The 26,426-nt window shown below is 39.1% G+C and overlaps 3 protein-coding genes and 1 long non-coding RNA gene across 5 annotated transcripts; 1 reads left to right on the plus strand and 3 right to left on the minus strand.

The window, feature by feature from the left end:
* Positions 1-894: 894 nt before the first annotated feature.
* On the minus strand, positions 895-3,255 carry LOC111210709 (fructose-bisphosphate aldolase 2, chloroplastic). Its single transcript, XM_022711211.2, has 7 exons — positions 2,945-3,255; positions 2,352-2,621; positions 2,143-2,252; positions 1,967-2,057; positions 1,727-1,865; positions 1,519-1,649; positions 895-1,365 (listed from the first exon to the last, which is right to left on the minus strand). The coding sequence occupies exons 1-7, from the start codon at positions 3,119-3,121 to the stop codon at positions 1,087-1,089; spliced, it is 1,197 nt and encodes a 398-aa protein (XP_022566932.2). The 5' UTR covers positions 3,122-3,255; the 3' UTR covers positions 895-1,086.
* A 1,086-nt stretch (positions 3,256-4,341) lies between these two features.
* LOC106438800 lies at positions 4,342-6,142 on the plus strand. Of its 2 annotated transcripts, none has more exons than XR_001287447.3 (4): positions 4,342-4,966; positions 5,066-5,137; positions 5,225-5,587; positions 5,761-6,142. It is a non-coding gene; the product is annotated as an uncharacterized LOC106438800 (long non-coding RNA). The 2 variants fall into 2 exon arrangements; XR_007318203.1 differs by having other exon boundaries at positions 4,342-4,765; positions 4,858-4,966; positions 5,225-6,142.
* Positions 6,143-6,785: 643 nt separating this feature from the next.
* On the minus strand, positions 6,786-9,403 carry LOC106358271 (endoglucanase 23-like). Its single transcript, XM_022694384.2, has 5 exons — positions 8,761-9,403; positions 7,954-8,253; positions 7,707-7,868; positions 7,292-7,567; positions 6,786-7,203 (listed from the first exon to the last, which is right to left on the minus strand). The coding sequence occupies exons 1-5, from the start codon at positions 9,166-9,168 to the stop codon at positions 6,871-6,873; spliced, it is 1,479 nt and encodes a 492-aa protein (XP_022550105.1). The 5' UTR covers positions 9,169-9,403; the 3' UTR covers positions 6,786-6,870.
* A 5,484-nt stretch (positions 9,404-14,887) lies between these two features.
* LOC106438817 (endoglucanase 24) lies at positions 14,888-18,225 on the minus strand. Its single transcript, XM_048744977.1, has 5 exons — positions 17,618-18,225; positions 16,467-16,766; positions 16,180-16,341; positions 15,659-15,934; positions 14,888-15,408 (listed from the first exon to the last, which is right to left on the minus strand). Exons 1-5 carry the CDS (start codon positions 18,032-18,034, stop codon positions 15,076-15,078), a joined length of 1,488 nt encoding a protein of 495 aa, XP_048600934.1. The 5' UTR covers positions 18,035-18,225; the 3' UTR covers positions 14,888-15,075.
* Positions 18,226-26,426: the final 8,201 nt, after the last annotated feature.

A 26,426-nucleotide genomic window follows, 5' to 3' on the forward strand; every position in this document is an offset into this window, starting at 1 on the left:
GCAGCCAGCCCAGTCCACTCTCTGCTAGATTTGGTTCTTCTTCTTCTTCAGTTTGCATTTCCAAATAATCGGTTACAAAAGTCATCAATTAACAAACGTTTTTCGTCTTTTTCTTACATGTCTCATTGACACGTGGCGGTCCACGATTGGTTTTTTTTTTTTTTAATCTGATAAAAAATATATATATATTTAATATATGATGCCCAATATCTTCTTTCCGTCATCATAATACTACTTTTTATGCTCTCTGTTTATTATTAGTCCTTTATTATGACATGCATGCAGTGCCGGACCAATCTTTTATATTGCCCCAATCAAAATTTAAAACTATACCCTCATACATGTTTTATCAAAATCACAAAACAGTATAAAAAAATAATTTAAATTTTCATTAAAAAAATCAAATTTCATAATATGTTCATAAAAAACATTGATATAAAAACACTTATTGCTGAAATATAGATCTTCTTGCATTTTTCCCTGCAAAATCATCCATTAAACTCCTATAGTCAAGTTTTTCGACCATAACAGTCTCAATTGTTATGTTTCTATTTTAGAATTAGGGTTTTAACTATTATCTAAAATATAAATTTACTAATATATTTAAAAAGTTTGACAAATATTATTATAACTAAATATGTTCAATAGATAATATTTTAACAAAATAATCTACAGATTTTCTTTTTATGTATATACTAATAATTTTTTTTTTAAATATACCTCACTAATTTGGATGCCCTAATCTTTGGCTTGGGTGGCTTCCCCTCAAGGCAGGCTCTGCATGCATGTGGAATTATATAGATTAACGTATAGAGTTACGAATAATAATGTTCTGAGACCAACGTGAGCGTCCAAGTGGTCCGGATGTTAAACATAACCATCTATAGAGATAACTTCATCAATATATATATATATATATAAATATCAGAAAAGAAAAACTTATTAAAAGGAGTAGCTAATGCAAATTAACCAGACAAAATAAAATGTTTTTGACATATTTATAAGGACAACCCAACTCAAATACAGATGCAATCAAAACATAATCTGCCTTCGTCTCCAATTTCACAGCATCATTAATTATTCTCTTCAATAGGTGTAGCCTTTGACGAACATACCCTCCTTAGCCTCTTCAGACTCACCTTCTCCTGTGTATTTTCCAAGCTGAGCCAACGAATTGGCCTTGGCTCTACCCAATAGAGTGGTCTGAGCTGCGTTCACGTTCTCAGCTCTGCCTCCCCATGTTTTCAAACATGTGTTCTGCAGGGCACGTGCGTATGAGAAGGAAACATGCCACGGGTTTGGTGCTTGGTTCATCGCGTTCAGATTCAACGTTGCCTCCAACTCGGACTGTCCTCCGGACAAGAACTGCAAAACCAAAACAAAAAAACTTTACTTCCACCTCAAGCAACCAAGATCTAGGGTTCTCATCATAAGCAATTTTCATCAAATCAAGCAATATTTTGATTTTTATAGATATTTTTATACTATGTGAAGTGAAGAGAGAGGAATAGAGCTTGCCATGATTCCGGGGACGGCCGGAGGGATTCTGTTGCGGAGGAGTTTAAGGGTGTAGGAGGCAACTTGTTCAGGAGTAGCTCTGTCTTTAGACTCGGCTCCGGGAGTCACCATGCTCGGCTTCAGGAGGATACCTTTGTACAAGATGTTGATATTTTAACACAACTTGATAATATAAGATAAGCAGCTCCATATACTTAGCTAGTAATACCTTCAAACATGACATTGTTCTGAGCAAGGTAAAAGAAAACCTCAGCCCAAACCTTCTCTGCTACTTCGTAAGTCCTGTCAATGTCGTGTTCTCCGTCCAACAAGATCTCTGGCTCCACTATTGGAACCAATCCACTGTCCTGAAAAGACAAAAAAAAAATCACAATCTGCGTGTGAAATAATAGCTTTAAAAGAATCCGAGTTGACCTGTTGCTTGAAAGAGAAAGCAAATGTGTTTTACCTGTGAAATGGCAGCGTATCGAGCAAGCCCCCAAGCAGCTTCTTTAACAGCTAGAGCAGACGGACCGTTGGGAATGCTCACCACAGTACGCCTAATCAACCATCAACACAAAAGTCAAACAAAAAAAAAACTCAGCCGAGAGGAAACATTTTGGATAGGAGCAGAGGGTACTATACCATTTGGCGAAACGAGCACCCTGTTGATAGTAAGCAGCGGTTCGGGAGGATAGACCATCGAGCCCTTGGCACCATGACTCATTGTTAGATCCAACAAGTGGGACCAAACCCTACTTCCATAAATAGATACAACTCGCTTAGCTTCCTCTAATCAAGCACCACGTTAGGTACATATATAAAAAATAAGCATGCACTTTAATTAGTCATACCTTGTCGACTTTGATACCGGGGACGATGTTCTGCTCGACGAGGACGTCGACCATTTTCTTGCCTTCGGTGGTCGACTGATACAGAGTCTCCTCGAACAGGATTGCACCGGAGATGTACTGTCCGAGTCCTGGTGCAGAGACCAGCAATGTCCTGTATGCTTGTCGGTTTGCCTCAGTGTTCTCTAGCCCTATCGAGTCCAAACGCTTCCCGCAAGTCGCGTTCGACTCGTCCATCGCCAAGATTCCTCGTCCAGGAGACGCAATTGTTTTCTGCTCCCAACACCATAAAACATCATTATTATCGTAATTCGAGTTATTTTATACTAACTTTTATCTATGAATATGAGCTCTTACATTAACAAACATGAACTAAAATCAACCCAAAGTCCCAACTAGTGAAAAAATGGTTGTGAAAAGAAAGAAAAGTTAAGACTACAAATTATTAAAAAAAGAACTGAAAACAGAACATAATTAATTTTGTTAGGCATTCCAATTCAAAAGATCAAAAGAATAAAAGAAGTAAAAAACCTTTATGTATCATGCAGATAAGACACGTGACAAAGAAGAGGATATGTGTGGGTGGGAGTACTAACCGCTGTCTTGACAAGCTCATCCGCGTAGGATGAAGCGGCACGGACGGCAAGGGAGGTGGCGCGGTTACGTAGGACGGCGGCGGCGGAAGATGGCTGACGGAAGAGAACGCTTTGTCCCTTGACCCACTCCGATTTGTCCAATACAGGAGATGCCTTGAGGAGTGAGGTTGATGCCATCTTTTGTTAAATTTTATCTCTTTCTCTTCTCTCTGCCTTACTTTGGTTTATTTGAGAGACACACAGTGGCTTATGATGACACACACACCACCACCACCTTATCTCTGAGGACGAGGAGCAACCTCACTCTCTCTCTTTTGGATTTATATATCTTAATCAGATCAGTTATTTGAGGTTCTTGTGGCCTTGCCAATTACACTCCGCCACGTGGAACGTAATCTTGTATCACTCACAATTCAAGAAAAATACCACATGGAATCGTCTATGCATGCCATGCCCATTATTTACATGTTTGCTTCTTTTCTTTTCTTTTTTTTGTAAAATGTTTGCTTCTTTTCTTCATTTTTTTTTTTTTGCTTATACGGGAAATAATTGAACAAGTACCCAAAAAGGCAAACATTCGTTCATGACATGATATACAGCGTTACAAAAAAAAGAATATATTTTTTATGCTGTTAAAAAAACCCTCTAAAATTAATAAGTAGCTCCGTGTGGACCATAATATTATGTACTTAATGTATTTACATGTTATCATGATGTTGAGCTCAAAGACAAACGCATCATATCAATTACAATTAGTGGCAACAGCTTATATCCTCTAGACTATATTTGCGAAGTGATTTTGCCACATATCCTTTCTACAATCAATTTCACAAAACAAATATGACATGTTTACTGAAATTGATGATATGGCTTCCGGAAAAATATGACATGAATAATTTCATTTAATATTGATTTATATTTTTGGTAAATTTATTAGAATATGCTAATAATTCATATATTACATTTAATATTGATATTTCTTTTTGATAATTTTTTTTTAAAATATGGTAATAGCTCATACATCATCTATAAAATAAATATATTCATATATAATATTTCAAATTTCGAAATATTATTATTTTTTGTATAATTATACAATTTATATAATCTCACCGCGTCTCTTGACAATCATCTCACGTGCCACGTGTAACATATACAATGGAGGTTCTTTGGATTAATTCCACTAGAGGTTTTCGCTACGCTGGGTACCGAAAGAGAAGAGGCAATCGGTCATACAAAATATGTGTATCTCGAATGACGAGTGGAGACAAGCAAAACGAGTGGAGACAAGCAAAACGATAACTAATAATTACTTTTCGAGTTTAGAGCCAAAGATGCGTCTGAAAGTTAAATTTCTAGACAAGGACTTGTGTGAATCCATGCGTTTTCTCAAGGCTGATGTTGAGTACGTATGAAGATTTCAAGAGATTGTCAAGTTTATTTAGACCATGATTATAAGTGGTTTCTTAGTGGGTTTTTAAACAAATGACATCATTTAATTAAATCAAAATTAAATGATACTGCAATAACCGATCCTTAATATGGGTTTTTGGTTACTGATCCTTAAGCTTTGAAAGACCACACGTGTCGCTCAACCCTCAATTTTAGTTTTTTTTTTTCATTTTTCTTTTCTCTTTCTGCGTTATTCTTCGTCTTCCCTTGTCATCTTCAGAATCTTCTCTACGGATTTCATGATGGGAGGAGTTGCAGCCATTGTCGCCAAATCCGCAGCTGCTCCAATCGAAAGGGTGAAGCTTTTACTCCAAAACCAAGGCGAATTGATCAAAACAAGACATCTCACAAGACCCTACACCGGTCTAGGTAACTGCTTCGTTAGAATCTTCAGAGAAGAAGGTGTTTTATCCTTCTGGAGAGGAAACCAAGCCAACGTCATACGTTATTTCCCTACACAGGTTTGATTAAAAGTGAAAGCTTAATCTTTAGACACTTTTGAGTGTTGTTTTGTGTGTTAAGAGACCCGTCTCAGCAGTGGTCATTCCGGTTACAGCCAGCTTCTTCCAGGTTCGTATCTGAGATTCAACACATTCCAATTCCAATATACCTTGGGAAGAGGTTTGGAACTCAAAGATGTTTGCTTTGTTTTTGGTTGTCTCTCTGCAGTGGTTCCTGCTCCTGTTGTTGTCCGAAGACCAAAGCCTATTCGTAAACCGAGAGTGACTTCCCCGGTTCGAGGTATGCTCTTGTGTTCTTTTCTCTACATGTGAATCAATGAGTATATGTTGAACAGAGAGTTGACTGTGTGTTTGATTAATTGTGCAGCTTCTGGATCAGTGGCTATAGTTCAGAAGATGACAGGTTCGTGGGTCTCAAAGGGAAGGACTTCAGAAGATGTATAGGTCGTGAGAAGAAGAAGAAACGTAGCCTTTAAAGGTTACTTCAAGACCCAGCTTCACCGTATTGCTTATAAGCATTGGCTTCACTAGTCTCACTTGCATTCCAATGTGTTGTTTTTATTAACAGAATCATTTTAAACAAATGAGGATAGGGGGAAATTGTTGATAATTCTTGTGCAGATACATTTGTTATTTCAATGGCTCTGTGGAAGCTTCAATGGTTCATTGGTTCTGATGAACTGAGATTCTTGGAAGCTTCAATGGCTCTGTCGCATGTTAAAAACGATGGGTCTGTTTCATATTTCTGTTTCATGTTCTGTTTCAACGTTTCAATGTGGCATGTTAAGTTTGTATGTTTCAGTATTCATGTTTTATGTTCAAGGTCGTGTGATCGTTTGTTGTATGTTTCATGTTGTTGTTCTGTTTTGGTAATGAAATGCTGTTTCTGTTTTGCTCTTGCAGCGTTCTTATTCAATGCTCCATGAAACAAGATGGTCACTTGTAGGTTGGTGAATCTCGCCTTGTCAAGCCGGAAGAAGAGAGAGCGGTGACAAGGTGAAGCCGGAAGTGGAGACAACGGTGAAGCTACGGCTGAGGTGGTGAAGCCGAAGGAGTACAGATGGAAGTTGGGCTAGTATCATTTTCTGGTTTTGATTGTTTGGTCTCTGGAGTTATATCATTCATAAGAGCGATTAGGAGGTGTTTTTGGATTATGAAAAAGGGAATTGTAATTGATTAATATAAAGAATTGTAGTTGTTATATTTGAGCTCAATTCATGGAATTGGATCAAACCTATGTTAAAAAAAAAGAAATAATTAAAAGAAATGTTAAAACTTGTTATAATGTTAAAACTTGTTACAATTTTGAAAAAGAATTTTGATTTATTAAAAAATTGGTAATTTGTATTTTGTGATTTAAAAAAAAAACGAAACCCTAAACCCTAAACATAAGCTTTAAACTTCAATCTTTTCATAATATAACTTTAATCTTAAACTTAATATTTAATTATTTTTAAAAAATCTTATATCAAATTTAAAATCTAAATTTTAAAGCTATACCCTAAATATCGCCAATATGATGGGTGTTCGAATTAGAATTCGTGATAGACAAATGCATCAACAGCTCAAAGCTGATTTGGTTGAACATTTATGGAGTAAGTTTAAACGTGATGAAGACAACAACTGAATTCGAAATGTTTTTTTCAAATTATTCTCGATTATTGTACTAAGATTTATTTTTATGTTTTTTAAATATCAATGTTTTAAATGTTATCTTTTAATATGTTTTATTTAATAAATACATTTTATCTAAAAAAAAATTTAATTTTTTAAATTTTTTTTTAAGAACCCCTAATTAAGAAACTCCCATTGGACCGCTCAAAATGAGAGTTTTTTAACTAGAGTACTTAGCCCCACTTAAGTACATTTAAACTATTAAATAATCATTAAGAATCCCACTTAAGGATCATGGGATATTCATGCTCTTATAGCCCGGAGACATTTTCAAGATTTATATAAAAAGGTTTACTGTTACTTTATAGATGTTGAAGATTTGGGAAAAGAAAGCTGAAGTCAAGCGACGTTGGGATTGCTTTTAAAATAGGCAAAGACACCAACCAGAGGTGCATTGATATAGGTCGTGGGCTCTGTGTCGGTAGCATTTGTCCGTTTTCCAACGAATGTATCATCTACGTTAGGCCCGCCAACCACCGCTCCTACTAGAATGTTTGGGTTTGGATTGTCTGAATGGAAAATATTCCATCCTAGTATGCACCCGAACGCAGTGCTTTGAACCTTAACAGACGGTATAGACGAGCCACGGTGGTGGACCTGTCGCGGGTACTGATCACCGTACCCAACCATGTACGACACGTGCATTGGATTATCTCCCAAAATGTAGTCCACCTATGTACCGCAAAAAAAAAAACGCATATGCTTTTAATGGACCTATCTAAATCATATATATACACAATAACACATGATGTTTGAGTACCTGTCGTTTAACTATGCGTCGAAGAGAATCGGATTGAAACTTGAGGTTACCGCAACTGAGTTGTTGAGAGGATTTAGAGAGGTAGTCCGCGTAGGTAAGGATGACGAAAGACATTGCGGCCGTGCTCTGGAGCTGGCTGCCAACGGGTTTGTAAAGAAGACCGCCAGGTGTGTAACTCATGTGTGGACCAGCGGTTTCCGGAAATACTGCACACATCATTTTCTCCGCAATATCTTTAAATGGTGTTAACGCACTCACATTCTTCTCAAATACTTCCTGTTCACCCAAATTGGCGTTTAAATAGCAAGCACTAATAGTATACCATTGTTTAATTATACTATATGTATTTTAAATGATTTTGACCTAGTGGTTTTGGAAGATCATATATACAGAGAGAGAGAGAACTGGATCAGACCTTAGCAATGAGAACATCAGCTCCCCCAAATTTGCTGTCCCAGCCAAAGTCCAAGTAATTGTAATCTACACCGAAAGTTTCACGATTGTTCACCAAGTACTCTAGGTAATAATCACTACCAGTCGCCCTCCTCAACCAAGCAGCTCCCCAGAGCAACTCATCCTACATGAAAATAATACCATTTTATATGAAATGTATATTAAAAAAACGGTACTATAGACATACAAAATTTCGAATGAAGGTATACCTTATATCCATTATTACTGCAGTAGAAAGGGCAAGCGGCGGTGTGCACGTTCTGATTGTCGGCATAAGAACCTCGATGCATATCTGCGTACCGAAACGTTTGTATGGCTTTGCTGAGCAATAATTGTGAATATATAGGCCTCGATTGTTTGAATGCGATAGAAGCAGCTGCCAGAGCTGCAGTGATTTCACCCGCTAGATCGGAGGCTGGCCCTGGTGCATCTATAGCGAAAGCGGTTCGTGGCGTATCCATATCTTCCGGTCTTTCCCAACAATCATGGTCGGGTTGTGCTTCACCTACCTATAGCATATTAATCTTATATTGTTAGAGTGTGTGCCATAAATATTTTCATTTAAAGCCGTGATTTCCGAAAAATATAATACAAGCTAGGTCAAACCAATCAGTGGAAATTGATTACTTCTTCTCAGAGATGATATACAATTTGATTCTATCATCATCATCAACATACCATGGAGTTCTATGATTTCATTTCTACTATACTATAGCCATATTATATAATGTTTATAGATCTTGATAAATCTAAATTTATATTAACTACACACTCGTATACCCAAGTATCCGTTTATATCCCGACTCTATTTTCCAATTGTAAAATTATTAAAAATGTCGACAACGCACGACAAAATGGTGAAAACCAAATTCTTGATAACGATATTGGTGTGTATTGGTGAATAGAAATAGGGAACTCATATAAATATAAAAAAGATTTTATACTATAACTGTTATATCAGTAGATGATATTAAGAAAAATGACGGTGCATTAGCGGTTTGTTTATACGAACATACTTGGACGAAAATGCGATGAGGGAGTTGTGAGACAGTCTTAAGGAGATAATCAGTAGCCCACTTGATATTTACGAGGTTGTGACTAAAATCATTCTCAGACATGTAGCAACTGAAGTCGATAGAACTCCAAGCAAGCATCGTGGCCGTAAAAGCCATTGGAAAATGAAACTTAACGTTGTCACCGGCGTCGTAGTAACCACCAACGAGGTCCGTGTTGAGGTTTTCGCCGTCCTTGAGTGCAGAGTCACTACGCCACAACATCCTTTGTTCTCTGGGAAGTCGACCGGAGCGTTGACCTTCGAAAAATAGGATTGACTTATACAGAGCATCCGAGTAGTCGTGTGGAATCACCGTTGGTAACAGGAGGAGAAGTACGAAAACTGTTAAGATTAAAATCGACGGTTTCATTTTTTCTCTCTTTGCAATAAGGACTTTGAGAGATTTTGATTTTTGGCATTTGGCATGAGGATTTAGAGTTCATATTAATAGAGCTAGTTCAAGTATACGTATTTGGTTAATTTGGTATAATACCATTTTGCATTGATTTGGTAGTTATCCATCCATCATCCATGCATGTATTAAAATATTAAATATTTTTTTAATTATAACTCTATTGTTATCAAGAAGTCAATCATCATCTTACTAATTAATTGTTTAAACTTCAAATTTAGATAAAAATCTTTGAATTTTTTTTATTTGACTAGAAATGTACTTTTTCTGATTCAAGTGGACTTTCAACAAGAGTAATCTAGTTAGACCATGTATACTTGAAGTGCTTAATAAAAGATTCAACAGAATCATTACAATGAGCATATTGAAAATGAATTTGATGATGTAGATTATTTGGTGTTGAAAAGATTCAACATATTAAAAAAAGTGAGAACCATCGACACATGTCAATTTCTAGAAATTTTTCATATTTTCATATTCTCATAATTATTTAAAACTTCTAATCTTATTATAAATTAAACAATTTATTTTAATTTTTATACAAAAAAATTATCATTTGAAATTCTCTATAAATAGAGACTAAGTTTATATAATTTAAAAATATTAAAATAATTATTAATTAGTAAAAGAGAGTGTTAAATTCTATTAAACAAAATCATTGTAGTGTGTAAATTAAATATATGTTGAATGATAAGGTAAAAAATGATGTGAAAAGTTAAAAGATGAAAAATATAGTATTGAATCTTGAAACAATTTCGTACATAATCTTATATGTAAATATATAGCATATATATACTTTTTGGTTAAGTACAAATCTTGAAGTTTACTCAGTTAAATCCGGATATATAATCTAACCATCTATATTCCATATATACTTATAACTTGGCATGACCAACCTTCAAATTCATGTTTGGGTCCATCATCTATTCCAAGATCGGGTTCGAGCTTGCCTCCGCTGCTACCATGCCTTGTCGAGACCACCAGAGATCTGCTCCCTGCTGTAGGCCACGTCTTGCTTCTTTTCCTTTCACCACCACCGGGGTCTCTTGTACCAGAGCCGGAGGCCCATCGTGTTCCCGTTGAATTGAGCACTCCATTCTTCAACTTTGGTCGATTCTAATCTGGAGAATGTTGCGGTCCGGAGAGCGATTCTAGGGATTTTTTTTTTGCTAAAAGATTCTAGGGAATAGGGATTTTGATGAAGAATTGTCATTTTTAACTGATGTTTGTGAAAGGAGAGACGAGTGATTGCCGTCGATGAGTTTTATGTCTGACGTCCATTGGAAGAGTTTTGCCAGTCTCTGCCTAGAGATTCAAAGATAAAACACAAAGTTCTTGGTGATAAGTCTGTTCAGAAAGCTCAAGATGCAAGTCTCAGCGATTTGAACAAAAGGAAATCTCGAAATCATTAATGTCTGGTTTCTTTTGGAACATTAGAGGATTCAACAAAAACTCTAAACACAAGGTGGTAAAGGATTGGGTTCGTAAATGTGGTTTTCAGTTTGGCTGCTTGATTGAAACTCGGGTGAAAGAAAACAAAGCTAAGACGACTCTTGAAAAGGTTTTTCCGGGCTGGTTTGCTATCACCAACTATGATCATCATCGTCTGGGCAGGCTCTGGATAGTGGAGTCCGAAGGTGAGAGTCACTCCTTACTTTCAGAGTGCGCAGATGATCACGTGTTCTATTCTATTGGAAGGAATGGAGGAAGAAATTTTCTGTTCTTTCGTTTATGGATTTAATTTGGAGGAAGAGAGGAAGGAACTTTGGAAAGACATCAAATCCCACCAAGATTCTCCTATTATTCGCAAGAGGCCTTGGATCATTGTTGGGGATTTTAATGAAATTTTGGAGGGGGCGGAGCACTCTAATTTCGATTCTGATCTGGATACTTCTGGAATGAGAGATTTCAACGAGGTAGTAAACTACTGCTCCCTGGTTGATATGTCTTATCAGGGCCCGAAATTCACTTGGAGTAACAAAAGAGACAATGATATCATTTGCAAGAAATTGGATCGTTCACTGATAAATGAGGAGTGGATGAGATTGTTCCCACAGTCTTACTGCGTTTTTGAGGCAGGAGGGTGCTCAGACCATCAAAGATGTAGGATCTCAGTCACAACAGAGATAATGAAACCAAGGAAGCCTTTTAAATTTGTGAATGCGGTGGCTGATATGCCAGATTTCCTTCCCTTGGTGGGTAAATTCTGGGAGGAGACGGAACCGCTGTTTAACTCAACTTCAGCGCTATACAGGCTTTCAAAAAAGCTAAAAGCCCTCAAGCCTATGCTGCGTACCTTGAGTAAAGAGACAGTAGGAGACATATCAAAGAAAACAAAGGAGGCTTATATTAAGCTTTGTGAGCTACAGACCAAGACTCTAGCTGAGCCCTCTCAAGCTAACATGGAGGTTGAGTCAGTTGCTCAAGCGCGTTGGTCCTTTCTCTCAACGCTGGAAGAAAAGGTGCTTAGTCAAAAGGCAAAGATCCACTGGCTAGGAGTAGGTGATGGAAACAACACAACTTTTCATCGAGCTGCAAAGGTCCGCGAAATCAGAAACTCCATCAGAGAGATAAAAAGGGGTGATGGTTCTATTGCAGACACTCAGGAGGATATCAAAGCTGAAGCCGTCGATTATTTCCACAGTTTTCTCACCCATATTCCTGAAGACTACTGTGGAGTAAGCTCAGAGATTCTAAAAGATCTTCTGAAGTTTGAATGCTCTGCGCAGGATGCGGCTATGCTAACAAGTGAGGTCTCAGCAGAGATGATTCAAAAGGTACTCTTCAGTATGGCAGCAGATAAATCTCCGGGGCCTGATGGCTACAATGCTGAGTTCTTCCGTGCTACTTGGGCAATCACAGGAGGAGATTTTGTTCAAGCAGTGCAGTCTTTTTTTGATAAGGGTTTTCTCCCGAAAGGGATTAACTCCACGATCTTGGCGCTAATTCCGAAGAAGAATGATGCGGTATACATGAGAGATTACAGACCCATCTCGTGTTGTAATGTCATCTACAAGGTGATATCCAAGATACTGGCCAACCGTCTAAAGAGGTTACTGCCTCCTTTCATCTCCTTGAATCAATCTGCTTTTGTTGAAGACAGACTCCTCATGGAAAATGTCCTCCTAGCTTCGGAGCTTGTCAAGAACTACCACAAAGGCTCGGTATCAGCTAGATGTGCAGTAAAAATCGACATCTCCAAGGCATTTGATTCAGTCCAGTGGTCTTTCATAGTTTCCGTCCTTGAAGCAATGAACTTGCCAGCGAAGTTTATCCTTTGGATCAGAAAATGCATCGAGCTTGCCTCTTTCTCTATCCAGATCAATGGGGAGTTAGCTGGATATTTTAACAGTAAGAGAGGGCTGAGACAAGGTTGCTCTCTATCACCTTACTTGTTTGTAATATGCATGCAAGTTTTATCCAAGCTACTGGACAAAGCTGCTATGGAGAGGCGTATAGGTTTCCACCCCTACTGCAAGGACCTGAGCCTCTCACATCTTTGTTTTGCTGATGATGTTCTAGTTTTTTCGGATGGGAAAAAGAGATCAATTGAAGGCATTATGGAGGTGTTTAAGGAGTTTGCAAAGATGTCAGGGCTGAGCATGAGTCTGGAGAAGTCGACCCTGTACCTTGCGGGAGTAACAGAGGAAGATAGTGCTGGAATTCTCGAGCAATTCCCTTTTGAAGCCGGTTCCTTACCGGTGAGATACCTCGGACTCCCTTTGCTCTCTAAGAAAATGTCTGTCGATGACTATGCTCCCTTGCTTGCGAGAATTAAAGCAAAAATAAGTACCTGGACAGCGCGCCATCTCTCCTTTGCAGGTCGGCTTCAGCTTATAGGTTCTGTTCTCTATAGTGTGACAAGGTTTTGGATGTCTGCTTTTCGCCTTCCGAAGAAGTGTATTCAGGAAATCAACAGTCTCTGCTCGGCTTTTTTATGGTCTGGCCCGGTGATGTCCACGCAGAAAGCAAAGATTGCTTGGTCAGATGTTTGTTCTCCAAAAGAAGAAGGCGGACTAGGCCTGAGATCTCTTGAGGAAGTTAACAGAGTCTCTTGTCTGAAGTTGATCTGGCGCATACTCTCATCTAGATCTTCTTTGTGGGTTCAGTGGATTCAAAAATATCTCATTAGAAAGAGTTCTTTTTGGAGTATAAAGGAGTCAAGCACCTTAGGTTCATGGATGTGGAAGAAGTTGTTAAAGCTTCGGCCTCTTGCAAAGCTTTTCTATCGGGTGGAAGTAAACAATGGCTCAACCACCTCTTTTTGGTATGATAATTGGTCTCAGCTGGGGGTGATGATCAATTTAACTGGAGAAAGGGGTTGTATTGCTTTAGGAATTCCAATACATGCGACAGTGGAAAGAGTGATGCAAACCTATCGAAGGCGTAGGCATAGAACCTCTGTTTTGCAGCAAATTGAGCGGGAGATTCTGCGGTTTCAAGCTAGGGGGCTTAATCAACAGAAGGACTCTGTTCTTTGGAAGTGGGAGAATGACATTTTCAGGGAGACTTTCAGTTCTTCTCAAACTTGGAAATTAACCAGGACGCAAGGCTCCATTGTCTCTTGGTGCAAGGGCGTCTGGTTTAAAGAAGCTACTCCAAAGTTCTCTTTCCTCTCCTGGTTAGCAGCTCACAACAGACTATCGACGGGGGATAGGATTCTCAGGTGGAATCACCAAGCAGTCTCCAATTGCTGGTTGTGCAACTCTGTCATGGAGACAAGAGACCATTTATTTTTTGAGTGTCCTTTTGCGGGTGAAGTATGGCGAGGCACGATAAGAAATCTTGCGGGTAATGGAATTTCGGTTTACTGGAATCAGTTGATGCAAAGCTTGGTGCGGGGGCTTCAGGACAGAACCTCAACCTTTCTCTTTCGCTACTGTTTCCAAGCAACCGCCTATGCAATTTGGCGTGAGAGAAACTCTCGTCGGGTGGGAGAAGCTCCGCAATCTTCAGCTCGCCTCATCTCTCTCTTGGATAAACTTATTCGAAATAGGATTTCTTCTTTAAGAAAGACTGTTGGTAATAGACATGAGAAGGCCATGGAGATATGGTTTGGAAGTAGATGATCCTAGCATCATAAAAAATTTTGAATAGGTTTTGATTTGAATAGGTTTCTATTTTGTACAAAGAAGCATTAGGTTGTACAAAGGTTTTTTGAAGTGAATAAATTTAAAATTCTTTCAAAAAAAAAAAAAAAAAAAAAAAAAAAAAAAAAAAAGAAGAAGATGAGACAAATTACATTAATGCTATTACTGAAAAAAAACGTGAATATTGATGGTTACTCGAGTTATACGTTAGGGACGGCGAGCATTTTCCAGTACACCAGTATGGTTTTAATGAATCTTAGTAACCACTTAATATATACATCGATTATTCAGTAAAATCGTAAACCAAACATTAACAAAACATAATAAACACTAATTAAATGGAGCGCTATAATTAATAAATTAATTTATAGCTTTAGTTAATTAAACTTTTTAAATTAGTTAGTATTAGGGTGTACAGGGTGTACATCTTAGTGTACACACGGGAGTATACACTGGAGCGTACACGGCATACACTTCGTTAGCATACACCGTACATCGAACTATACAATAGGTACACTATCGTTGTACGACTTTGAAAATAAATATTTGTATTTTTTCGAAACAACAGTATTTATGTGGATGTATGATATACGAATAGACTATCCATTACATTTGAAATAAAAGATGATATCCAAGTTAAGTAATCCGAATGAGATATTCAGACTGAAATTTTCTTTCTTAGCTTTGCGTGTGTAAAATTGCCTACAAGGAACTTAAAAAAAACAAAACAAAAAGTGCTCATGTTGTTTCGATATCTAATGTTACTCCAATGACGTCAGCTAAAACTAGGATTGGCTGCAAAGTAAGCCAATACACCAACGAAAGGAGCATTGATGTAAGTAGTGGGCTCTGACTTGCGGAAATCAGACCGGTCATCATCGTACTTATCATCCTCTTCGGGCCCACCCACCACCGCTCCAATCAAAACGTTCGGGTTTGGTTCGGTCGAGTTGAAATAAACCGATCCGTCTTTGCACCCGATGGTGCCTGGATGGTCTACGATCGACGGCAGCGATGAGCCACGGTGGTGGATCCTCTTTGGATACCTCTCTCCGTACCCGACCATGTACGATAATCCCATTGGATTCTCCCCCAAAATATAGTCCACCTTCATTTTCCAATAAAAAACTTTAACATAAATATCGGTGTTAAAAAAATTTAACATAAATATCATAACAAAATAAGATTAATCTCTAATAATAACCGTCTAAAATTAATTAATTTTTGCAATAATCGTGAAAAAAATTTGTATTATTTTGCTTTCAATGAATGCATGATAATTGCTTTCTATATCTCAGGTTAGGTGACTCGTCAGTAAGATAAGAGAACAACCAATAATCACTACAAACGGGAGTAACCTGTTTCTTGGCGAGACGGCGTAGATGATCAGGAGGGACAGAGAGGCTGCCACAATTGAGGGAGAGGGAACTTCTGGATAGATACTGAGCGTATACAAGCAGGAGGAAAGATATTGTGGTCGCGTGCTGGAGCTGACTACCGCCGGGCTTGTAAAGAAGACCGCCGGGAGTATACTCAACGTGCTGTCCCGGAGACTCCGGCACCAAACTACACATGAAGCTCTCCGCCGACGCCTTGTACGCCTCTAGGTTGTACATATTCCCTGCAATAACTTCCTGTACCGGAATTATAATTAATTAAACCCATATGTTACCATATACCGGGTTTTGTGTCTTAACCGGGCCATGTTGGGTTCTTCACGTACACGGAAAGAAAAGAACATAATCTTTACATGCACGTGAATTGCTCGTGTTTATATTTGCTTTACTTGCGAGAGTTAATTAAAGGTATGATTTCTATTTATTTGATCACGTAACTCTGATCAAAAAGGTTAGTATAGATATTTTTTTTAATATCTAACCTTGGACACGAGAACATTAAGTCCACCAATTTTGTTGTCCCAACCAAATTCGTCGACGTTCTCGCTAGCACCAAAGGGTTCACGGTTACTCTCAATGTAGCTAAGGTAACTTTCATCACCAGTCGCTTTTCTTAGCCAAGCTGCTCCCCACAATAACTCATCCTACACGTACCCATCCCAACAACATTAATTATATTAAAAATCACCAAGAAAAAATATAATAAATATCAAGATTGTATGAATTTTTTGCGTGCTGAAATTTTTATTAATTACTCGGGTTTTTTGACCTGAAATCCGTTGAAATCGCAGTAGAAAGGGCAAACGTCATTTTTGATATCATCATTGCTGCTATAAGCACCACGGTGCATATCAGCAAACTGAAACGTTTTTACAGCGTTTTGGAGCAACGTCTGAGAGTAGCCTGGATCGGATGATCGCACAGCAATTGAAGCGGCCGAGAGGGCCGCTGTGATTTCTCCAGCTACTTCAGAAGCTGGATTTGGGGCATTTACGACGTAAGCAGTACGTGGTGTATCCATATCTTCAGGTCTTTCCCAACAATTATGATCTGCAATCGGATCACCTACCTACATATCACAAGTTTGTTTCCTACTTTAATTAGTTTGCATATAGTTATATTAAATCCCTCTTAAAATAAAACAGATCATTAATGAAAATATACCAAACAACATCAACATCATATATATCATTTCTGAGGATTCTGAGTTCCAAGTCTCTATCATCGCATATCTCAACTCGTATTATTAAATGATTATACTAACGACCCATGAATCAATGTTAATCAATTCTATAGTCAAATTCACTAATATATTTATGTGTTACTGAAATTCTCATTATTGCAATTATAGTCAACAAAATTGATAGTTGTTGGTTCCAAAAAAAAATAAAAACTATGGCTAAAAATAGTAGTTGGTCATCTTTATATCTACTACTATAAAGAGCGGGCACACAATCAAAGTATATATATATAGAAATGTAAAATCACAGAGTAATTAATTAATTACTTTTTCCTCTTAAAGTATGATTTAGAGTTAATTTCTTGCAGTAATAATCATTCGACGTTATGCGTGTGCAATAGCACCAATTAAAAAGAAGAAAAAAAAACTCAATTTTGGCAAATGTTTAATTTATGATATATTTCGTAATGAGAAAGGAGAAATTAAATTAAATTAAAGGAAAGGGAAGGGGCCAAAAAAGTGTGACGCAACGACCAATAAAAAAAGGGGGTGAATGTAGAGACAAGTCTCTCTTGAGAGTGCAAATTAACAATCACGATCACGGGTTTCTTTCTTTGGCAAACCAAAACGACTCAGTTTCCCTTAGCTTATGAAATTCCCGAAACTACCCCTCTCCTTAACGCATATGCCACTCACCGGCAAAAAACAGTTACGAAATTGAATTGCCATTTACGACGAACCTGGACGAATATGCGGTTTGGTAGCTGCGAAACGGATTTCAGGAGGTAATCGGAGCTCCACCGGAGTGCGACCAGAGCGTTCCGAAGCTCCGGCGGAGGCATGAGCTCTCCGAATTCTATTACGCTCCAGGCGAGCATCGTCGTGGTGAAAGCCATCGGGAAATTGAATTTGACGTTGTCTCCCGCGTCGTAGTAACCGCCGGTTAGATCGGTGTTGTGCGTCCACCCGTCGCTCAGACCGGAATTCCGCCTCCACGGCACACGCTGGTCGTTCGGGAGGTAACCGGAGCGTTGGCCTTCGAAGAAGAGGATTGATTTCGAGAGTGCGTCGGAGTAGTCGTGCTGCTTCGACGACATTGCCGCACCAAAGAGGAAGAAGAATATAACTGAGAGAGGGTTCAAATGTAATTTCATCATGTCTCGGCGTCGGAGTTAAAAAATAAACGTCGGTGGTTGAGATTCTTTATATATATAGGTCGTGGTGAGGGAGCTTATACTGTCTGTGACTCTGCAACTGCGAGTGAAGTCACGAGATGTGTTTATATATAACTTGCGATTTTTAATTAATTTACTAATACACCAGTATCCTGGCTTAATTATGTAATTATTTTCTTCCTTTTGTTTCTTATTTAGTTTTTGAAAAGTCTGATTCAGTTACTTTGTTGGGAAATAAATTGTGCATGTTGTTAAGCAATTTGATATTTAATACTAAGAAAAAGTTCTTTTATTTATGATTCTGTTGTTTCATAATATGATTTGTAACTTACACATGTTAACTGATTTGCAAGTAAAATAAACTTATTAAAATGTAAAAATAAGGGTTGTTTAAAAAATAAGGTTTATATAAGTTTATAGCTATGAAGTTCAATTCTATTGTAATAACTAGCTAGATAAGGTCTTTCATTTTTGTAGTAATTAGATAATAGGTCTCAGAATGTTTAATCTAAAATATGTAATAAGCGTCCTAAATGAAATGAGCTATTAAAAACAAATTTCCCAGTAAAATTTGTAACTTGTACTCTTTTTTGCTTTATAATATATGTTAAATAACTAAAAACTTTTATATTAAATTATTTTAAAATATTTGAATATATAATTATTTATAATTTAACAATTCATAGTGAAATTTATAAATTATATTTGATTAATTCTCTAATATTCAATATTCAATAAAAAAATTCTAGAAATCATGTATATTTAAACGAATACTTTCTCACACACGACTACTCGAGGTCGCCAGTTCGATACTCGGGGGTAGCGGGGTGGAACTGGGTTAGCTAAAAAACCCCTGCGTCAGGTGGGCTACGGCCAGTACTGAACGTGGGATAAGGTTTCTGGCGAGGTGGCCCTTCGGGGTGAGCCCAGTCACTATAAAAAGTTCAACCCATAAAGTTTAGAACTTTGAGAACATCAGGTGGCCTAGCGGCAGTACTGAATGTTTCTCACACACGACTACTCGAGGTCGCCAGTTCGATACTCGGGGGTAGCGGGGTGGAACTGGGTTAGCTAAAAAACCCCTGCGTCAGGTGGGCTACGGCCAGTACTGAACGTGGGATAAGGTTTCTGGCGAGGTGGCCCTTCGGGGTGAGCCCAGTCACTATAAAAGTTCAACCCATAAAGTTTCGAGAACATCAGGTGGCCTAGCGGCAGTACTGAATGTTTCTCACACACGACTACTCGAGGTCGCCAGTTCGATACTCGGGGGTAGCGGGGTGGAACTGGGTTAGCTAAAAAACCCCTGCGTCAGGTGGGCTACGGCCAGTACTGAACGTGGGATAAGGTTTCTGGCGAGGTGGCCCTTCGGGGTGAGCCCAGTCACTATAAAAAGTTCAACCCATAAAGTTTCTGAGAACATCAGGTGGCCTAGCGGCAGTACTGAATGTTTCTCACACACGACTACTCGAGGTCGCCAGTTCGATACTCGGGGGTAGCGGGGTGGAACTGGGTTAGCTAAAAAACCCCTGCGTCAGGTGGGCTACGGCCAGTACTGAACGTGGGATAAGGTTTCTGGCGAGGTGGCCCTTCGGGGTGAGCCCAGTCACTATAAAAAGTTCAACCCATAAAGTTTTGAGAACATCAGGTGGCCTAGCGGCAGTACTGAATGTTTCTCACACACGACTACTCGAGGTCGCCAGTTCGATACTCGGGGGTAGCGGGGTGGAACTGGGTTAGCTAAAAAACCCCTGCGTCAGGTGGGCTACGGCCAGTACTGAACGTGGGATAAGGTTTCTGGCGAGGTGGCCCTTCGGGGTGAGCCCAGTCACTATAAAAAGTTCAACCCATAAAGTTTAGAGAACATCAGGTGGCCTAGCGGCAGTACTGAATGTTTCTCACACACGACTACTCGAGGTCGCCAGTTCGATACTCGGGGGTAGCGGGGTGGAACTGGGTTAGCTAAAAAACCCCTGCGTCAGGTGGGCTACGGCCAGTACTGAACGTGGGATAAGGTTTCTGGCGAGGTGGCCCTTCGGGGTGAGCCCAGTCACTATAAAAAGTTCAACCCATAAAGTTTGAGAACATCAGGTGGCCTAGCGGCAGTACTGAATGTTTCTCACACACGACTACTCGAGGTCGCCAGTTCGATACTCGGGGGTAGCGGGGTGGAACTGGGTTAGCTAAAAAACCCCTGCGTCAGGTGGGCTACGGCCAGTACTGAACGTGGGATAAGGTTTCTGGCGAGGTGGCCCTTCGGGGTGAGCCCAGTCACTATAAAAAGTTCAACCCATAAAGTTTTCTGAGAACATCAGGTGGCCTAGCGGCAGTACTGAATGTTTCTCACACACGACTACTCGAGGTCGCCAGTTCGATACTCGGGGGTAGCGGGGTGGAACTGGGTTAGCTAAAAAACCCCTGCGTCAGGTGGGCTACGGCCAGTACTGAACGTGGGATAAGGTTTCTGGCGAGGTGGCCCTTCGGGGTGAGCCCAGTCACTATAAAAAGTTCAACCCATAAAGTTTCGAGAACATCAGGTGGCCTAGCGGCAGTACTGAATGTTTCTCACACACGACTACTCGAGGTCGCCAGTTCGATACTCGGGGGTAGCGGGGTGGAACTGGGTTAGCTAAAAAACCCCTGCGTCAGGTGGGCTACGGCCAGTACTGAACGTGGGATAAGGTTTCTGGCGAGGTGGCCCTTCGGGGTGAGCCCAGTCACTATAAAAAGTTCAACCCATAAAGTTTGAGAACATCAGGTGGCCTAGCGGCAGTACTGAATGTTTCTCACACACGACTACTCGAGGTCGCCAGTTCGATACTCGGGGGTAGCGGGGTGGAACTGGGTTAGCTAAAAAACCCCTGCGTCAGGTGGGCTACGGCCAGTACTGAACGTGGGATAAGGTTTCTGGCGAGGTGGCCCTTCGGGGTGAGCCCAGTCACTATAAAAAGTTCAACCCATAAAGTTATGAGAACATCAGGTGGCCTAGCGGCAGTACTGAATGTTTCTCACACACGACTACTCGAGGTCGCCAGTTCGATACTCGGGGGTAGCGGGGTGGAACTGGGTTAGCTAAAAAACCCCTGCGTCAGGTGGGCTACGGCCAGTACTGAACGTGGGATAAGGTTTCTGGCGAGGTGGCCCTTCGGGGTGAGCCCAGTCACTATAAAAAGTTCAACCCATAAAGTTTTGAGAACATCAGGTGGCCTAGCGGCAGTACTGAATGTTTCTCACACACGACTACTCGAGGTCGCCAGTTCGATACTCGGGGGTAGCGGGGTGGAACTGGGTTAGCTAAAAAACCCCTGCGTCAGGTGGGCTACGGCCAGTACTGAACGTGGGATAAGGTTTCTGGCGAGGTGGCCCTTCGGGGTGAGCCCAGTCACTATAAAAAGTTCAACCCATAAAGTTTGAGAACATCAGGTGGCCTAGCGGCAGTACTGAATGTTTCTCACACACGACTACTCGAGGTCGCCAGTTCGATACTCGGGGGTAGCGGGGTGGAACTGGGTTAGCTAAAAAACCCCTGCGTCAGGTGGGCTACGGCCAGTACTGAACGTGGGATAAGGTTTCTGGCGAGGTGGCCCTTCGGGGTGAGCCCAGTCACTATAAAAAGTTCAACCCATAAAGTTTCGAGAACATCAGGTGGCCTAGCGGCAGTACTGAATGTTTCTCACACACGACTACTCGAGGTCGCCAGTTCGATACTCGGGGGTAGCGGGGTGGAACTGGGTTAGCTAAAAAACCCCTGCGTCAGGTGGGCTACGGCCAGTACTGAACGTGGGATAAGGTTTCTGGCGAGGTGGCCCTTCGGGGTGAGCCCAGTCACTATAAAAAGTTCAACCCATAAAGTTTAGAGAACATCAGGTGGCCTAGCGGCAGTACTGAATGTTTCTCACACACGACTACTCGAGGTCGCCAGTTCGATACTCGGGGGTAGCGGGGTGGAACTGGGTTAGCTAAAAAACCCCTGCGTCAGGTGGGCTGCGGCCAGTACTGAACGTGGGATAAGGTTTCTGGCGAGGTGGCCCTTCGGGGTGAGCCCAGTCACTATAAAAAGTTCAACCCATAAAGTTTTGAGAACATCAGGTGGCCTAGCGGCAGTACTGAATGTTTCTCACACACGACTACTCGAGGTCGCCAGTTCGATACTCGGGGGTAGCGGGGTGGAACTGGGTTAGCTAAAAAACCCCTGCGTCAGGTGGGCTACGGCCAGTACTGAACGTGGGATAAGGTTTCTGGCGAGGTGGCCCTTCGGGGTGAGCCCAGTCACTATAAAAAGTTCAACCCATAAAGTTTTGAGAACATCAGGTGGCCTAGCGGCAGTACTGAATGTTTCTCACACACGACTACTCGAGGTCGCCAGTTCGATACTCGGGGGTAGCGGGGTGGAACTGGGTTAGCTAAAAAACCCCTGCGTCAGGTGGGCTACGGCCAGTACTGAACGTGGGATAAGGTTTCTGGCGAGGTGGCCCTTCGGGGTGAGCCCAGTCACTATAAAAAGTTCAACCCATAAAGTTTAAAATAATTTATATCTTAAAACAAACGGGGGTATCAGATGAATAATTTGTCATCTTTGGGTAAATTTTATATTATCTGTTACTAATATAATAACACTATTGTCTATATGTGCGTGGACATTGTGTGTGTGCTATCACTGCCGACAAATGAATTTGGAGTGAGCGAGCGAGCAAGTCCATGGTGTTTTGGTTTTTGCTATAATATTCTTTTTCATTTTGTTTCTCTTATCATCACCTTTAGGAAGAGAATACAATGAGATATTTAACATCATTTTATAATGAACAGAGGGTTTGTGAAAGTATAAGCGACATGATCAACATGATAAACAAATACTATAACTCTTTCAAATATGTTAAACCGATAATGCAAAAGAACAATTAATCTCGTGACAATGTGGGACCTGCTTGATACTGTAACATGATTCTGGCTTTGCGCATAAGCGTTAAGTTGCTAAAGAAGTGGCTGCAGCTTTACAAAATTTCCTTTGCATTTTTTTCTTTCTCTGAGTTTTTTTTTAAACCATTATCTTTCACAATTTTCCTATCGGTTGTGTGTTAATACTGTCTCGTCTCATATGATTTAGCCGTTACCGTCCACGAAAGAGACTGTATATTATCGTAAGAATCAGTATGTATGGTATATAACGTATGGTTGTAACTAACATACTAAAATGCTTGATTGAGAAGCATTCAAATAAATTTTTAATCAGCATATATAATTTGCCCACCTTTTGATTTTTCTCTATATAATATATGAGAATAAATCATAGTGGAATTAGATCTCACAAGGAACAAAATAATCATCTTCGTTTTAGAAAGATCAAGATCCGTAGACCCACATATATATGCTTAGCCTCCTTGCAAAGCCAACCAACTCCCTGTACTTATGGAACATCAAACACTCACTGACTCACACCATTAGGAGTTAGTTTATTTAAACTGCACATGTTTTCGTCTTCATTCACATTTTAAATGTTTCTATTCAAGTGCAATTTGCATTCACCTCTGTAATTTTGTAATCAAGTGCAGACATTATCTTTTTTTTTTTTTTAGATTTACGTTTGAATTAACAAACCAAAAATTTACATGTATTTTTCGCTTAGATCGATCCATTTACAGATACCTACCCATATACAAATTTAATCTAAGGAATCAAACATATGTATTGATATCTCTACTACTTCAAAGGATACATCCCATGAATGCTAAAATTATGGAAGATATTATATATTAGCAGAAATACAAACAAAAACAACAGATTGCAGCTAAAGTGAGCAAGGGACTAAACATATAGTTTTGACGGTTTGACTAGCTTTAGGATAAGTAATCTGTTTGGTAAAATTAAATATTTTCATCAAACTCAGTATCTACATAGCATTGAACTTTCAGCTCCAGTATTTACTGCTTGAATAAATATTTTTTTTAATGAGATACTGAATCCCAACGGTTAAATTATGTTAGATGGTCTCCCCATATGATGAGAATAGAACAATGTCAAGAGAGTTAATATTTGTTAATTTGGTTTAAAGATCTAATCGAGAGAACAAAATTAAACAAACGATTACAAACATATGTCATGGTTAGGCATTACAAATTTACACTACATATGGGATATGGGACATGATGTTACTATTTTATGTTTGCACGTATTGTAGACTGGACAGTATCAAAAACGAGCAAGTGGTGGTGTATGCATACCGAACTTAACCGTAATTAGTTACATGTCAGGCGACTTTGCTAATTTCGCAAGTAATGTAATATGTGTTTTTTTTTTGTAAACATAATCTGCTATTTTGCCTTTTTTCTCTTTTCTCCACTGATAATCTTTTCTTTACGCTTACATGATTTTTTCCTCGGTTAATATTTTACAGCACATTTCTTATGATTTTATAATGTCATAGACATCCACTTGGTCGAAACTAGTATGAGGGCAACTAAAATTCCATTGAAAACAAATAAGATTAGTATTATAGACCATAATTACGCATGAATATGGATACAACTGATTTAACAGATTAATGTAGTATGGTTTTTCTTGCTATGAAGCTGTAGGCATTAGAATGAGATGATAAAGCATATTGAACTAAAGTTCCTTAAATCGACAGGTAGTTTTAAAATGGCAAGCTTATGATAATGTATTAAAATGTTAATTTTGCCTCTATAAACCACTCAAGGTGGGCTAGTGGTAGGAGGGATTTCAGGCTGAGGGTGCAATTCCCAATACTCCTGGGTTCGAATCCCCGCGGCTGCAAACAACTTGAGTGGCCACGAGGGGATTTACATGGGCTCCTCTCGCCCTCCAGACCGCTTCGCGTAAACAGGGGCCCTTAAGTGGACGCTTAAAAATCCTGTAATGGCATGGGCTTAGGCCCGGTGGGTTAGTCGATCGCGCTTAGCGGTCGGATACTGGATTATAAAAAAAAAAAAAATAAAAAAAAAAAAAAAAAAAAAAATTTTGCCTCTATATGTGGCTTGTTTTCTCAGTTTAATCTTTACGCTTACCTTCTTCGTAGCTATTATTTTATTAGATAACAATCATAGCATATAACGTCATCTGACAATCATAGGAAAAAAGCAATAACTTGGTCGAAGTACCCTTCTTAATTCATATTGAGGGTTAGATCACGGAGAGAGAAAAACTCGTATTCGAGCTCAATGTCGACTTAATGGGCCGTTAAAGCCCATTTTGTAACATACAAATTGCTGACGTCCTTTTATTCGAGTTCTAATTCTAACGTCAGTCTGTCTAAAACAAATGATGATCATTTTTTCTAATTTCGTTTCTTTTATAGTATATCTAGTTTTCAACATTTCGCCAGAGCAATTTTTAATCAAACACAAAAATTTTAAAATCTAATAAAATGTAATAAATAAATAATTTGTTTTACGTCTCATCCAGATCCAAATAATTTACACAGTTGTTAGTTTAATGTAGATTGTCTAGTTGCTTCCTAACGATTTTTTAAACATTGACTAAAATAATCAGGAATTTATTTGTAAAAGACGACTGATTGTATATCTTCAATATTGCATCTTGAATGAACACACTGTTTAAGGATCACAAAAAACAAATAACAGTTGATATAAAACCGGATCAATCAGCACTTAATAGTTATTAACTACAAATCACTCGTTTTAGAAATATGATTTAGAAGTATATTTTCCGAGTCAAAATAGTACTTTTTATATTAGATTTAAACTTATATTATCTTGAAAATTTAAGTATAGCAGTATACAGTAATGTATTATTTTTTACAACTGTATGTGTTTATTAGATGCACAAAGTGTTGATATCCAGCTCTTTTCTTTGCATACAGTCACCACCTAAGTCTCTTAAGACTTGAAGGCGTCTTACTAACGACTTCCCTTTTGAATTGAACATACCAAGCAATGTACTAGAAATTACGTCGACATTTACGTGACTTTTCTTTTCTTAAAACTATATAAATTAAATTTATCTATGACCAAGAAAATGCGTGGAAACTAAGAAATGTTACAAACTTTTCTTTGTAAATTCCTCTGTCAAGGGAGAAATAAAAAAAAAGTCAGACCTTTTGGGGGCAAAAAAACGCCTTAAACACATGAGATTTTTTTTTAAAAAACGAGCACGTATGATTTTTATCTGCGTTATAGTTAGTATTGTTTATATTTTGGTCCCTCATTTTAAGTAACAGTCACATGTAAATCGTTTTTATTCAATGAAGTCGAGCAAGGGAGAAAACCTCGTTCTTGTAAATTGCACGGCAACATATTTCACACTTCTTTCTCTATTAATGAAAAAATAATAACACGAAACAAAAAATTGGAAATTTACATACATTTTCGAAGAAATGAGTAACCAGACAGACCACCATTGA

The sequence above is a fragment of the Brassica napus genome, chromosome C1, assembly GCF_020379485.1.
Source record: "Brassica napus cultivar Da-Ae chromosome C1, Da-Ae, whole genome shotgun sequence".
Classification (NCBI taxonomy): domain Eukaryota; kingdom Viridiplantae; phylum Streptophyta; class Magnoliopsida; order Brassicales; family Brassicaceae; genus Brassica; species Brassica napus.

Excerpts from the sequence above, each read along its gene's own strand:
- LOC111210709 (XM_022711211.2), bottom strand. The coding sequence starts at position 3,121 with ATGGCATCAACCTCACTCCTCAAGGCATCTCCTGTATTGGACAAATCG. Across the intron at positions 2,622-2,944 it reads ATGAGCTTGTCAAGACAGCG|AAAACAATTGCGTCTCCTGG; the intron begins GTTAGTACTCCC and ends TGTTGGGAGCAG. Across the intron at positions 2,058-2,142 it reads GGTGCTCGTTTCGCCAAATG|GCGTACTGTGGTGAGCATTC; the intron begins GTATAGTACCCT and ends ATGGTTGATTAG.
- LOC106358271 (XM_022694384.2), bottom strand. The coding sequence starts at position 9,168 with ATGAAACCGTCGATTTTAATCTTAACAGTTTTCGTACTTCTCCTCCTG. Across the intron at positions 7,869-7,953 it reads GCAGTAATAATGGATATAAG|GATGAGTTGCTCTGGGGAGC; the intron begins GTATACCTTCAT and ends ATTTTCATGTAG. Across the intron at positions 7,568-7,706 it reads CTGATGTTCTCATTGCTAAG|GAAGTATTTGAGAAGAATGT; the intron begins GTCTGATCCAGT and ends TTGGGTGAACAG.
- LOC106438817 (XM_048744977.1), bottom strand. The coding sequence starts at position 18,034 with ATGATGAAATTACATTTGAACCCTCTCTCAGTTATATTCTTCTTCCTC. Across the intron at positions 16,767-17,617 it reads CAAACCGCATATTCGTCCAG|GTAGGTGATCCGATTGCAGA; the intron begins GTTCGTCGTAAA and ends TGTGATATGTAG. Across the intron at positions 16,342-16,466 it reads GCGATTTCAACGGATTTCAG|GATGAGTTATTGTGGGGAGC; the intron begins GTCAAAAAACCC and ends GGGTACGTGTAG.